We start from the raw sequence: 16,346 nt of genomic DNA, 5'->3' as shown, positions 1-16,346 counted from the left end.
AGGTCCCTATAAAACAGGTGCATCTTGCTTGGGTTATGGTCAATAATTTGGACTCTGTACATTCCCTCAACCACCCCTCAACAGAATGACTAGGAGGAGGAACCCCCAAAATAGGAAAGACTCAGAGACTGTGACTTCTGCCACAGATTTACAAATGGATACAGATATAACCAAGATGTCGAAAATGGAATTCAGGGTAGCAATTGTGAAGACAATAGCTAGAACGGAGAAATCAATTAATGGCAACACAGAGCCTCTAAGGGAGGAAATGAAAGCTGAACTGGGAAAACTTAAAAATGCTATCAATGAGATCCAATCTAATCTAGATGAGGCAGAAGAACGAATTAGTGACCTAGAAGACAAATTGATAGAAAAGAAAGAAAAAGAGGAGGCCTGGGAAAAACAGCTTATAATCCATGAAAACAGAATTAGAGAAATAAGTGATGCCATGAAACATTTCAATGTAAGACTTATTGGGATCCCTAAGGGGACAGAGAAAGAGAGGACTAGAAGATATATTTGAGCAAATCGTGGCTGAGAACTTCCCTAATCTGGGGAATGAAACACACATTCCTGTCCTAGAGGCAGAGAGGACCCCTCCCAAGATCAAGGAAAACAGACCAACACCCCAGCATGTAATAGTAAAACTCGCAAATCTTAGAACCAAGGAAACCATCTTAAGGGCAGTTAGGGGGAAGAGATTCCTTACCTACAGAGGGAGGAACATCAGAATAACGTCAGACCTATCCACAGAGACATGGCAAGCCAGAAAGGGCTGGCAAGACATATTCAGGGTACTAAATGAGTATAACATGCAGCCAAGAATACTTTATCTGGCAAGGCTGTTATTTAGAACGGATGAAGAGATGCAGAGCTTCCAAGACTGGCAGAAACTGAAAGAATATGTGACCATTAAGCCAGCCCTGCAAGATATATTAAGGGGAGGTTCTATAAAAGGAGAAGGGCCCCAAGAGTGATATAGAACAGAAATTTACAAAGACAATCTATAAAAACAAGGTATTCACAGGCAACATGGTGAAAACAAATTCATATCTTTCAATAATCACTCTCAATGTGAACGGCCTAAATGTTCCCATAAAATGGCACAGGGTTGTGGATTGGCTAAAAAGACAGGACCCATCCATATGCTGTGTACAAGAGACTCATTTTGAACCTAAAGATACATCCAGACTGAAAGTGAAAGGATGGAGTTCCATCTTCCATGCCAACAGACCTCAAAAGAAAGCTGGGGTAGCAATTCTTGTATGAGACAAATTAGATTTTAAGCTAAAGACTGTAGTTAGAGATACAGAAGGACACTATATCATTCTTAAAATGTCTATCCAACAAGAAGATCTAACAATTGTAAATATCTATGCCCCCAACATGGGAGGAGCCATCTACATAAGCCAACCGTTAACCAAAATAAAAAGTCATACTGATAATAATACGTTAATTGTAAAAGACCTCAATACTACACTCTCAGCAATAGACAGATCATCTAAGCAGAAAATCAACAAAGAAACAAGAGCTTTGAATGACACACTGGATGAGATGGACCTTATAGATATATACAGAACATGCCACCCTAAAACAACAAAATAGTCATTCTTCTCGAGCACACATGGAACTTTCTCCAGAATAGACCACATACTGGGTCACAAATCAGGTCTCAACCGATACCAAAAGATTGAGATTATTCTCTGCATCTTCTCAGACCATAATGCTTTAAAGCTGGAACTCAGTCACAGAAAAAATTTGGAAGACATTCAAACAATTGAAAGCTAAAGACCATCCTGCTTAAGAATGTTTGGGTCAGCCAGGAAATCAAAGAACTTAAACAATTCATGGACACCAATGACAATGAAAACACATCAGTCCAAAACCTATGGGATACTGCAAAGGTGGTCCTAAGGGGGAAATACATAGCCATCCAAGCCTCACTCAAAAAAAATAGAAAAATCCTGAATTCACCAACTAACTTTACACCTTAAAGAACTGGAGAAAAAGCAACAAATGATGCCTAAGCCACGCAGAAGAGAAATAATTAAGATTAGAGCATAGATCAATGAATTAGAAACCAGAAACACTGTAGATCAGCTCAATGAAACTGGAAGTTGATTCTTTGAAAGAATTAATAAGATCAATAAGCCATTGGCCAGACTAATCCAAAAGAAAAGAGAAAGGATCCAAATTAATAAAATTAATAAAATAAAAGGACCCAAATTAATAAAATAAAATGAAAGGGTAGAGATCACAACTAACACCAAGGAAATAGAAACAATTATTAGAAATTATTATCAACAACTATATGCCAATAAATTAAGCAACCTGAAAGAAATGGATGCCTTCCTGGCAATCTACAAACTACCAAGAGTGAAAAAGGAAGAAATTGACAACCTGAATAGGCCAATAACCAGTAACGAGATTGAAGCAGTGATCAAAATCCTCCCGAAAAACAAGAGTGGAGGGCCTGATGGATTCCCTGGGGAATTCTACCAAACATTCAAAGGAGAAATAATACCTATTCTCCTGAAGCTGTTTCAAACAATAGAAACAGAAGGAAAGCTTCCAGACTCATTCTATGAGGCCAGCATTACCTTGATCCCCAAACCAGGCAAAGACCCCATCAAAAAGGAGAATTTCAGACTGATATCCCTGATGAATATGGATTCCAAAATTCTCAAAAAAAAATCCTAGCTAATAGGATCCAACAATACATCAAAAGGATTATCCACCACTACCAAGTGGGATTTATCCCCAGGATGCAAGGGTGGTTCAACATTCGCATATCAATCAATGTGATAGAACACATTAAGAAGAGGAGAGAGAAGAACCATATGGTTCTCTCAATTGTTGCAGAAAAAGCATTTGACAAAATACAGCAACCTTTCCTGATTAAAACTCTTCAGAGTATAGGGATAGAAGGAACATTCATCAATTTCATAAAATCCATCTATGAAAAACCCACAGCGAATATCATCCTCAATGGGGAAAAGCTGAGAGCCTTTCCCTTAAGATCAGGAACATGACAAGGATGCCCACTCTTGCCACTATTGGTCAACATAGTACTAGAAGTCCTAGCAACAGCAATCAGACAACAAAAAGAAATAAAAGGTATTCAAATTGGCAAAGAGGAAGTCAAATTCTCTCTCTTCACAGATGACATGATACTTCATGTGGAAAATCCAAAAGACTCCACCCCCAAATTACTAGAACTCATACAGCAATTCAGTAATGTGGGAGGATACAAAATCAATGCACAGAATTCAGTTGTTTTCTTATACACTAACAATGCAACTGTAGAAAGAGAAATTAGAGAATCAATTCCATTTATAATAGCACCAAAAACCATAAGATACCTCAGAATAAACCTAACCAAAGAGGTAAAGGATCTAAACTCTAGGAGCTACAGAACACTCATGAAAGAAATGGAAGAAGACACGAAAAGATAGAAAATCATTTCATGCTCATGGATCAGAAGAATAAACATTGTTAAAATATCTATGCTGCCCAGAGCAATCTATACCTTCAACACCATCCTGATCAAAATTCCAATGGCATTTTTCAAAGTACTGGAACAAACAATCCTAAAATTTGTATGGAATCAGAAAAGGCCCTGAATCGCCAAGGAAATGCTGAAAAAGAAAAACAAAGCTGGGGGCATCATGCTGCCTGATTTCAATCTATATTACAAATCCGTGATCACCAAGATAGCATGGTACTGGCACAAAAACAGACATATAGACCAATGGAACCAAACAGAGAGTCCAGATATGGACCCTCAACTCTATGGTCGAATAGTCGTTGACAAAGCAGGAAAAAATATGCAATGGAAAAAAGACAGTCTCTTCAATAAATGGTGCTGGGAAAATTGGACAGCCACATGCAGAAGAATGAATCTCGACCATTCTCTAACACCCTATACAAAGATAAACTCAAAATGGATGAAAGACCTCAACATGAGATAGGAATCCAACAAAATCCTAGAGGATAATATAAGCAGTAACCTCTTCGACATCAGCCACAGCAACTTCTTTCAAGATACATCTCCAAAGGCAAGTGAAACAAAAGCAAAAATGAACTTTTGGGACTTCATCAAGATAAAAAGCTTCTGCACAGCAAAGAAACAGTCAACAAAACAAAGAGGCAACCCACAGAATGGAAGAAGATATTTGCAATTGACACCACAGACAAAGGGCTGATATCCAAGATCTACAAAGAACTTCTCAAACTCAACACCCAAAAAACAAATAATCAAGTCAAAAAATGGGCAGAAGACATGAACAGACACTTCTGTATGACATACAAATGGCTAACAGACACATGAAAAAATGTTCATCATCATTAGCCATCAGGGAAACTCAAAACCACACTGAGATAGGACCTTACATCAGTTAGAATGGCAAAAATTGACAAGGCAAGAAACAACAAATGTTGGAGAGGTTGTGGAGAAAGGGGAACCCTCTTACACTGTTCGTGGGAATGCAAGTTGGAACAGCCACTTTGGAAAACAGTGTGGAGGTTCCTCAAAAAATTAAAAATAGAGCTCTACCCTATGACCCAGCAATTGCTGTACTGGGTATGTACCCCAAAGTCACAGATGTAGTGAAAAGAAGGGCCACATGCACCCCAATGTTCATAGCAGCAATGTCCACAATAGCCAAACTGTGGAAAGAGCTGAGATGCCCTTCAACAGATGAATGGATAAAGAAGATGTGGTCCATATATACAATGGAATATTACTCAGCCATCAGAAAGGAGGAATACCCAACTTTTACATCAACATGGATGGGACTGGAGGAGAGTATACTAAGTGAAATAAGTCAAGCAGAGAAAGTCAATTATCATATAGTTTCACTTATTTGTGGAACATGAGGAATAGCACGGAGGACATTAGGAGAAGGAAGGGGAAAATGAAGGGGGGGAATCGGAGGGAGAGATGAACCATGAGAGACTATGGACTCTGAGAAACAAACAGGGTTCTAGAGGGGAGGGGGGAGGGGGGATGGGTTAGCCCGGTGATGGGCATTAAGGAGGGCACGTACTGCATGGAGCACTGGGTGGTATACGAAAACAATGAATCATGGAACACTACATCAAAAACTAATGATGTTCTGTATGGTGATTAACATAACATAACAAAAATAAAATTTAAAGAAAAAGATTTTGTGTTTTAAAAATTTTTTTGAAATGAAAAAATAGTGGAGTTAGTTTAATCTTCATAGTTAAAAAAAATAAAGCATTGTTAGTCAGCTTTATGATGGTTAAATCCATCAATAGTTTGCAATTGCTCTAAGAAAGTTTGTTCAATCTGGTCAACTTTTCGTTCTAATCTAAATTGAGACACTTATTATATGATTATTTAGTGGCTACAATTTAGCCAGTAATGTGAAACTCATATGTAAACCAGTTTTTTATAAACTGAAACTGATGCCTTTGTAAATAAGTTACTTGTATTAAAGACAAAATGCTTAAAGTAAGCAGCTCTTTCTGGCCACAGGTCCTGGCCCCATGCTTTAATAAAAACAGCTTTTTGCACCAAAAAACAAACAAACAAATGCTTAAAGTATTCCTAGCTTTAAAAACTAATGGGATTAGGAACATTTGTCTGTATATATTGGTGGGGCAGAGGACAGGAGATGTAGAGGAAAAAACCTTGGGTCAAATCTTTTTACTGTGTAGATTATGTATACATATAATGTTTACTACTGCCAAATACTTGGGAAGAAAAGAAACATTAAAAAAATTAAAAACAATCTGTTTCTGGTGAATTCAAGCATAGTATGGTAAACTGGCATACTGGTAAGTGCTGTCTTTAGATTTCTGCTTACAAAACCTCTGGTAAAATTTTAAAATCTGAACAAAGATATGAGCAGGAAAATCTGTACCATCTTCTGATGATTTCAATCCACTACTATTCAAATTAAGTCTGGTAACTAATTTTGTTTTGACTTCAAAAAATTTCTCGAAGGGCTTACTTAAAAGGAAAATATGATCTAATTAAAATAGTAAAATAACAATATTATTGTTGATTGTTATGTTATTTTCTATCTTGTTCTGTTGATTTCATTAGGGATAAATGATCTTTATCCTTGAGACACCTTAAAAGCAGAGTCTATGGCCTAATACAGAAAACTGCCATTTATTGAGCAGATATTTAATAAATTTAAATTAGTGAGTAAATGAATATTTATTCACCAACTTTCCAATCAATCTGAAAATTTAAGCTTCATTCCAGCGGGCCTCTACTCTGGCCAAGATGGGGTAAAGAGTAAATTTATCTACATTTATCACCTGAAACAATTTTTAAAAAGAAAAAAAATATATGAAATAGTTTACATAATTCAAAAATATTTAACCACAGTTCACAAGACGGTGGATATCAGGCAGTGAAGGGTAGTGATCCCTAAGGGGAAACAAGTGGCATGAGTACTATGATTTCCTCAGCTTATATCCTTGAGAGAGTTCTAAGGCCACAGCACTGGAAAGTCAAACCCAGGTGGAACCCTGGGGTGAGTAAAAGCCTTGTGGAGAGGATATGGAGCTGACCATCCAGAGAGATGAAGCCATCTAGAGTGAACAGGACATGGTATTGGAAAGAAAAGAGTTATATAAGAAGAGAATTCTGGAAACCTTCAGAAGGTCCCCCCTGAGAATTTAGTCAGGTATTGATCAGTGCATGTGTGTGAGGAAACTAGCTGAGTCTGGGGAAAGATGCACATGAAAAGATTAAAGATAACAGTGTCCAATGAAAATAAACAGTGTTCACCCAGGCTTGGGAACAGAAACTATTCCCACCAGCCATTAAAACCTCATTTTTCATGGGCCTGGAGTAGACTATACTGAGGGATCTCATCAGAGTAAAGGAGAATAATTAGCCCCAAACTGAGCACTGTCCTTGTTCCAGCAGCAAATCTTAAAGGCAAGAATCCAAAGAATCAAACTCTTTCCAGCTAACTTAACTGTATCCCAAAACAAAGCTCAAAGTTTATAGGAACACAAAAATATCCAGCAACTCACCCAGGTAAAACTCATAATGTTTGGCACCTAATAAAAAATCATCAGGCATGTAAAGGAGCAGGGAAATATAAAACATAATGAGGAGGCAAATTAGTCACAACTGAACAAGAATGAACACTGATTGTTAGATTTAGCAGAAAATGTAATTAAAAGTTATCTTAACTATTCCATGTATTCAAAACCTTAATATTTTAAAAACTCTGAACTTCTAGGGATGAAAACTACAATGTATGAGGTGAAAAATACAGTGGATTAATTAACAGCAGATTAGATATTGGAGAAGAAAAGATTAGTAAACTGAAGACATAGCAATAGAAACTATCTAAAATGAATCATAGAAAAGATAATGACAATGAGCTGTGGGAAAACTCCAATATTTGTAACTGAAGTCCCTAAAGCAGAGAAGGGAGAGAAAATAAAACATATTTGTAGAAATAATGGCCCAAGGTTTTCCAAATTTGATGAGATCTATAAACCCACAGATCTAAGTAGCCCAATGTGCCCCAGGCACAAGAAATAAGAAGAAAACTACACCAAATAACATCATTATGAAACTGACCAAAACTACTGATAAAAAGAAAAACCAAAGGCAGTGAAAGATAAATAGATAGACATGTTAAAAATAAGGATGACAGCAAAGTGCACACCTGAAACAACACAAGACAGAAGGTGGTGGAGCAACGGTTTCAAGGTCCTGAAATTTAAAAAAAAAAAAAAGGTAATTTGAATTCTATATCAAAGAAAATATCTTTAAATATTAAGATGAAATACTTTTCAGACATTCTCAAGTTTGAAGAATTTTTTTTTCCAGCAGACCCATATTACGAGAAATGTTGAGGAAAATCTTACAGGCAGAAAGAAAATGATAACATGTATACGAATTCACGGACTCAAATGAAGAGCACTGGTAACTAATTATATAGGTAAATGTATGATCTTTTTGTATCTTAAATCTCCTTAAAAAATAAAGTGTCTTGGGTGGGGCCTCCGCCACAGGAGTGGAGTGAGCAGATGCAGCACCAGTTAGAGGGCAAACGTTGCTCACCAGGCTTCCGGGCCTCCGGTTGAGTCTAGGCAGCAGCTGCGCGCATACGCCCCTGACGCTCCTGACGCTCCTGGCTTTCCTGACGTTCCTGACGTGTTGCGTGCCCCTCCCCCCGCAACACTTTCATCACCTGGAAACGGCACCAGAGCCGCAGAGCGGCCGACTGGTTTCATGGCAGCCCAGAAGAAAGCAGTTGTGGGGCCGTTGGTGGGGGCAGTGGTCCAAGGGACTAATTCCACTCGCTTTCTGGTTTTCAATTCAAAAACAGCGGATCTACTTAGTCACCATCAAGTGGAATTAACACAAGAGTTCCCAAAAGAAGGATGGGTGGAACAAGACCCAAAGGAAATTCTTCAGTCTGTCTATGAGTGTATAGAGAGAACATGTCAGAAACTTGTTGAACTGAACATTGATATATCCAACATAAAAGCTATTGGTGTCAGCAATCAGAGGGAAACCACTGTAATCTGGGACAAGTTAACTGGAGAGCCGCTCTACAATGCTGTGGTGTGGCTTGATCTAAGAACCCAGCCTACCGTTGAAAATCTCAGTAAAAAAATTCCAGGAAATAATAACTTTGTCAAGTCCAAGACAGGCCTTCCACTTAGCACTTACTTCAGTGCAGTGAAACTTCGTTGGATTCTTGACAATGTGAGGCAAGCTCAAAAGGCTGTTGAAGAAGGTAGAGCTCTTTTTGGTACCATTGATTCATGGCTTATCTGGAGTTTGACAGGAGGAGTTAATGGAGGTGTCCATTGTACAGATGTAACAAATGCAAGCAGGACAATGCTTTTCAACATCCATTCTTTGGAATGGGATAAAGAGCTCTGTGACTTTTTTGAGATTCCAATGGACATTCTTCCAAATGTATGGAGCTCTTCTGAGATCTATGGCCTAATGAAAGCTGGGGCCTTGGAAGGTGTGCCGATATCTGGGTGCTTGGGGGACCAGTCAGCTGCACTGGTAGGACAAATGTGCTTCCAAGAGGGACAAGCCAAAAACACGTATGGGACAGGCTGTTTCTTACTATGTAATACAGGTCATAAATGTGTATTTTCTGAACATGGCCTTCTGACCACAGTGGCTTATAAACTAGGCAGAGACCAGCCAGTATGTTATGCATTGGAAGGTTCTGTTGCTATAGCTGGTGCTGTTATTCGCTGGTTAAGAGACAATCTTGGAATTATAAAGACCTCAGAAGAAATTGAAACACTTGCTAAAGACGTAGGTACTTCTTACGGCTGCTATTTTGTGCCAGCCTTTTCAGGGTTATATGCACCGTATTGGGAGCCCAGTGCAAGAGGAATAATCTGTGGTCTCACTCAGTTTACCAGTAAAAATCATATTGCTTTTGCTGCATTAGAATCTGTTTGTTTCCAAACCCGAGAGATTTTGGATGCCATGAACCGTGACTGTGGAGTTCCCTTCACTCATTTGCAGGTAGATGGAGGAATGACCAACAACAAAATTCTTATGCAACTACAAGCAGACATTCTGCATATTCCAGTAATGAAGCCCTCTATGACTGAAACAACTGCACTGGGAGCTGCCATGGTTGCAGGAGCTGCAGAAGGTGTGGGCATTTGGAGTCTTAAACCCGAGGATTTGTCAGTCATCATTATGGAACGGTTCGAGCCACAGATCAAGGTGACAGAAAGTGAAATTCGTTATGCTACGTGGAAGAAAGCTGTGATGAAGTCAATGGGCTGGGTTATAACTCAGTCTGAAAATGGTGATCCTACCATCTTCTCTAGTCTGCCCTTGGGCTTTTTTATAGTGAGTAGCATGATAATGTTAATTGGAGCAAGATATATCTCAGGTATACCATAATAATACCAAGATGGATTCCCAACATGTGAACTTTTTACATAATGAAAGAATCCAGCAAGTCTGCCTCTTAATATGATGATGATATCATAGACTCTGATTTTATTTATAAACCACTTGCTGCATGACTGATGGGAACCCCAAAAGTAGACCTGTGGCTTGAAATAAATAAATTACAGTAAAAAACCCTAGAAAATGTGATGTTTTTTTTTTTTTTAACAGGTTGGGCCAGCCACTCTGGGAGCTAACCCCCTCTATTTTCATAAAATTCTGCTCTGTGCCCTTTCAAATATAGGATAGTCAGATTCTGTCTGTGAAATCTTTCATCAAATATTTTCTAACACTTATGGAACAAGATTTGGTTCTCTGTGCTACACACACTTGATTAAAAGATGTAACTAACTTGCTAAAACTGAGGGACTTGTTGTTGTTGTTTTTAGAAACCCCCCAAATCCTCTTTTGTATACGTTAAGGAGACCACAGTATCTTGCTGAATGTTTAATGGAAACACGAGTTCTTACAATAGGCATTTAGTATTCTCATAGCTTAGATATTGTCCTGGAAAATATTTGCCAAATTAAAATTCTTCAGACATTTTACATGATCTCACTAATTACACTGATTTTCTGTGTAGAGCTTATAAGTAGAGGACTTTTCCTTTTAAAAAAAATCTCTCCATTTTATTTACTTTATTTGGCATGTATAACATATATTCTTATATACTTCATATGGAGTAACCCGGTTATAAATTAAATGTATAAGAAAGGTAGTCTTAAATGTATCATTACATACATAAATATTTTAGGATAAACATTTGTATATAATTTTGGGCAGTGACTAAGCATATTATTTACCAGGAAAACCTTTTTCTTAAAGAGACAGTATTTTTAAAATTTAAGTGTGTTTTATGATGACACAAAGAAGTATCTTATGATTTCAACTATATTTCTTACACATTACCTTTTTATTTAATTGCCTTAGCTGGATATATGCTGGAGGAAAAAAAACTGTGGAATACTATGGTAAATATTATTTTCAAAAAGAAAGAAAAGAATTGACTGCTCAAATAAAAATAGTATTATAATATGGATTTTAAACATATGTAAAAGAAAACAAAAATAGCAACAAATTTGGAAGTGGAAAAATGGCAGTGTAATATTGTAAGGTTCACATACCATATGGGAAGTGGTATAACATCATTTGAAGTTATACTGATAACTAAAGATGCATATTCTACATCCTAAAATAATGCAACAAAAAGGTATGATTAATAAGCAAATTAAGCATGTAAGCTAGAACTATAAAAATATTCAGTTGATCCAAAAGAAGGCAGAAAAGAGATGAAAAAGGATAAAAAATAGAAAACAATAGCAGGAAAATATATTTAAACCTAACCATACCAATAAGCATATTAATATAAAGAAATACCTCAATTAAAAAGAAAGATTATCATATTAGATAAAAAAGAAAGACTCAAATATACACTGCCTCCAAGAAACACATTTTAGATATAAAGAAAAAATAGTTAAGAAACGGGATAAAAAAAATACTGTGCTGTTAATCAAAAGAAAGAGTGACTGTATTAATATCAGAAAGTAAATTTTATAGCAAGTAATGTTACCAGTGATAAGGTCACTTGCAATGATAAAGGGGTCAGTTCATCAAGGAGACATAACAATCCTAAATATATAACCTAATAACAGAGCTTCAAAATATATAAAGCAAAATCTGATAGAACAGAAAGGAAAAGCAAGTCTACAATTACAGTGGGAGATTCCAACATCTCTTCCTCAACATTTGCTAGAACAAGTAGACATTTAATAAGACAGAGAAGATTTGAACAATACTATCAAACAACGGGATTAACATTCATAGAACATACCACCCAACAATAGAATACATACTCTTTTCAAGTTCATATGAAACATTTGCCAATATAGACCTCACTTAGGCCATTAACTAAGTTTTAATTTAAAAGAATTTTATGCAAAGATGCTGTCTGAACACATTGAAATTATATATCAGTTAAAAAATATTTCTAATTGATTTATAATTCCAATGTGTTCAGAGAGCATATTACTCAGCCATCAAAAAAAATGAAATCTTGCCGTCTGGAACAACATGGATGGAACTAGAGGGTATTATGCTAAGTGAAGGAAGTCAATCAGAGAAAGACAAGTATCATATGATTGCACTCATGTGGAATTTAAGAAATAAAACAGAGAAGCATAGAGAAAGGGAGGGAAAAATAAAACAAGACATAATCAGACAGGAAGACAAACCACAATAAGAGACTCTTAACCATAGGAAACAAACAGGGTTGCTGGAGGGGAGTGGGTGGGGGGATGGGGTAACTGGGTGATGGGCATTAAGGAGGGCACGTGATGTAATGAGCACTGGGTGTTATATACGACTGATGGATCACTGACCTCTACCTCTGAAACTAATAATACACTATACGTTAATTAATTGAATTTAAATAAAAAAAAGATTTCTAGAAATTCTCCAAATATTTGGAAACTAAATAACAAACTTTTAAATAATCCCGGAGTTTAAAGAGATAAAGAGGGAAAACAAAATATTTGGAACACAATGAAAATAAAAACACAACATATCAAATTTATACTAAAGCAGTATTTAGGGAGACATTTATAAGTCTAAAAACCTCTATTAGAAGAGAGAAAAGGTTTAAAATTAATGATCTCAGCTTCTATCTTAAGAAACTGGAAATAGAATATAAATTAAATACAAAGTAGGTAGGAAAAAAAGATTAGAGTAATAATCAATGATACAGAAAATAGCAAAACTCAATATAACCAAAAGTTGGTTCTTTTAGAATATCAACAAAATTATATATATATCACGACAAAGGGGATTATAAAGCCAAAATAATGAATCAGTGCAATTAGAAAACTCAATGTACTTCACCATATTAACAAAGAAAAATCACGAGACACAACGACCCACTGGTTAGAATGCCTAAAATTAAAAAGATAACCACAAGCAAGTGTTGATAAAGATATAGAACCTGAATTTCTCACATGAGTCTGCAGAGATGTAAAATGGCGCAAATATTTTAGAAAATAGTTTAACAGTTTTTTTTTAAATTAAATACACATCTATCATATTATCCTAGGTATTTACCCAGGAGACATGAAAACATATGTTCATATAAAGATTTGTTCATATCCCTTTACTTGTTATAGCCAAAAACTGGACACAACTCAAGTGTCCACCAACAGGTGAATGAATAAATAAACCATGGTATACCCACACAATGGAATACTACCCAGCAACTCTTCATACACACTATAATATAGATGAATTTCAAAATAATTAAGCTGAGTGAAATAAGCCAGACAAAAATAAAGTATATACATAGTGTTCGATTCCATTTATATACAATTCTAGAAAATGCAAGCTATTGAATAATGACAGAAAGCAGTTCAGTGGGCTGCCTGGGAAATGGGAGGATGAGGAGTTGGCAGGAAAGTATATGAAGCATGATTACAAAGGGGCATAAAGAAAATCTGTGCAGTGGGGAGATGGATATGTGCACTATATTAATTATGGTGATGGTTTCAAGGGTGAATATATATGTCAAAATTAATCAAACTGAACACTGTGCAATTTTTACATGTCAATTATAACTCAATAAAACATTTTAGAAAGAGAAAAAAAATTTATCTTCAAATTCAGAAGGAATATAACCAAAGTTTGTTCAAGTAAGTTAATCTTTGCTCTTCTCTATTATGCATATTGATGTAGCCTGACTGAGTCTACAGTCTGTTAACATGGGGTGTGCCAGTTTCTATCTCTAGAAGGTCTGTGAGCTTTATTCGAAGTCATTTGTGTGATTGGGCTGGAGAAGTACATGATAATGTCTAGTGTCATTTAAAACAAATTAATTTCCCATTTCATTTATCTGGCCATAATTCTCAGTCTGGGACCCATTGCAAATGACCTTATAAAGAGTCACAAACAAAAATATCATAAGAAAATAAGGCTAAAAGTTCTCAAATTCAGTGTCTCGTTCTCACCTTTTCAATATTATAATCCTGTGATTATCAGCTTTCCTTTTTTTATATCTTTGCCTTTATAAGTCTCATTTTCATAATTTAACTTATATGATATTGGTAAATTACAGCACTTTGCCCCAAGGCTATAAAGGAGCTTCTGTATATTCTATTATAAAATTAGCTAATTAATAATTTCTCTATATTGCCACTAAGCAGAACTACATAGTTAAATTATGGTGATCAGTTCTCCTTGCATACATGTTATGGAACAGCAAATCATCATTAATGTCAGGCATATGTGTAAGTGAGAGAGCATGAGCTCAAACACTAACCAGGAGAAAGAAAAGAATTTATTTCTAATACTATTTTCCAAAGATTACAGTTTGTGAGTTAAAGTCAGTCACGCAGGTCAGAGGTGCGGAGTAAGAATGGAGAAAGAGAAAGAAAAGAAAGAAGGCCCTGAAACAAGCTGTACTATTAAGTGTAATTAAAGACGCCCTATGTAGCATCCACATAGAAGCAGCACTAAACAGCTAAATCATTTCTGGCTTCGCTCTAGGACAGGCAACCATATATATCAGACTTAGAAGGATAAGTAACTTTCCCTCCTCGCCCCATAGAGAATTCTAAATTATTATCTGTTTGTGCCTAATTTCTGGTGCTTATATTATCACTTTGATATTAATATCCATAATCTTACAGGAAATTGATTGTTTCCCTCACTGGTAAGCCCGGGTTCTCAATGCCTAAGTATAAATGCTACATTAAACAATCCCCATTTAGATGGAACATTATGTACCAACTCTATGACTGGTAGATATGGAAAATTTGTTTCCATGCCCCCTTTTTTTTTTTTTTAATCATATGAACTAATAAGATCCCCTAGTGTAATCTTCCAGCAAAGTCTGGAGTAAATACAATATAATCTCAGTCAGTCACCTACTTTAACCTTCCACTAAAATGACAGCTCTCTACTCTATTCTGATTGTTTCAATCAAAACAAAATGAATAAACTTAATAAACTTAATGTTTAAATATTCCCCCAGAGTTTCCATCAACAACCTTTACAGCCCAATTTATTTGAGCCTTGGAGAAATTGCATGTGATCCTTGTCCTCTGTGTGTTTGGCATACATTACAGTTCATTATCATTTCAGCCCTCAACAAACTGATTTATTTTACAAAAAGAAAAAAAGAAAAGAAAAACTTGACCTTTGGTGGGAAAAAAGTGCAGAGTGATAAGACTGTGTTAATCTTTTATTAAACTATGAAATTCATTTTATTGTAAGCTATCCACAAATCTTTCTTATATTCAGTTATTAAAATATGTTTTTCAAGTGTCAGAGGAAATCCAAGTTTGGAAAACATTTACAAAGCCCAAAATAGTACAGAGACACTTAGTATATGTCTAGACTAGTAGCTTCAAAAATGAGGTGGCAAAACCAGGACAAAAATCTTCTAGTGATCACAGATAAGGATAACTGATTGGTCTAGGTTTTTCTCTGAACTGAGGTAGGTGTACTACTTAACTGCACCTTCCTGGTGCCACTTTCATGTGGATTTAGCTAAGTGACCAGAGCAGAGGATGGGAAGACATTTTGGAGAAGGAAGCTGTGATTAGGCTCTCTCACTCTCTCTCTTTCTGGTCATAATTTTTGTCTGGCCTCAGGTGTATTTCACCGAATAAACTAATCACTTCTCCCTAACTCTATTTCAATAGGCCATGGATATCTACTATCAGCTCAGTTTCACAGTCGAGAACATTGAGGAAAAAACAAGAAAATCACCTTCCCAATCCAAAAAAAGATATAGTTTTAAATTTTAAGAGAAGATTCATCTGGAGAATATGATTACTTGCATAGAATTTAGTATTTTTGAAAAAGAATGTTTTCAAAGAAAACTCCAAGACCACTTTGACAATGTTAGAAGAGCCCGGAGTTGGACAGGGCTTGAGAGACCATCTAGTCCAACATCGTCTAAAACAAAGAAGTGAAAACTGTAAAGCATAAACATGTTGGGAGCAAAATTAAAATCTAAGTTTTTATATTCTAATGTTCCTTTAGCTTCACTCACCTGATACAGTTTTTCTTGGACTTTGTTTACCTCAAACAACTCTGACTTTTAACAAGATGTACTTTACTTTAACAAGCAAAGGGGATAATTTGTGAATTTTTTATGAAAGTTAAGAATTAAGAGTTAAGGGTTGGTGTACACTCACACACTCATACATGCAGACAATTTTTATGGCCACTTAAACTAGGCACATCCTAGAAGATTCTGAACTACAATAAAACCATTCTCTATTCTCCAGTGATTTTCTATTCCTGAAAAATATAATGTTTATAGACTCTTTGGGGAGCCATTTCCTTAGTCATGAAGGACAACAGAAATTTAGGGGCACACTAGAAGCTGTACCGTTCTTTTCTAGATACA

General features: G+C 36.0%; 1 protein-coding gene across 1 annotated transcript; it reads left to right on the top strand.

Annotated features, from left to right (window-relative positions):
- Positions 1 to 8,204: 8,204 nt before the first annotated feature.
- Positions 8,205 to 10,106, top strand: GK2 (glycerol kinase 2). Its single transcript, XM_027600412.2, has one exon. It carries the CDS (start codon positions 8,240 to 8,242, stop codon positions 9,896 to 9,898), a length of 1,659 nt encoding a protein of 552 aa, XP_027456213.1. The 5' UTR covers positions 8,205 to 8,239; the 3' UTR covers positions 9,899 to 10,106.
- The last annotated feature ends 6,240 nt before the right edge of the window (positions 10,107 to 16,346 follow it).

The sequence above is a fragment of the Zalophus californianus genome, chromosome 2 (assembly GCF_009762305.2).
Source record: "Zalophus californianus isolate mZalCal1 chromosome 2, mZalCal1.pri.v2, whole genome shotgun sequence".
In the NCBI taxonomy this organism is placed as follows: domain Eukaryota; kingdom Metazoa; phylum Chordata; class Mammalia; order Carnivora; family Otariidae; genus Zalophus; species Zalophus californianus.
The sequence above is the reverse complement of the archived record's forward strand: the minus strand, read 5'-3'. Positions and strand labels throughout refer to the sequence as shown.

Bases quoted from the DNA above. Each gene is read 5' to 3' on its own strand.
- GK2 (XM_027600412.2), top strand. From the start codon at position 8,240: ATGGCAGCCCAGAAGAAAGCAGTTGTGGGGCCGTTGGTGGGGGCAGTG.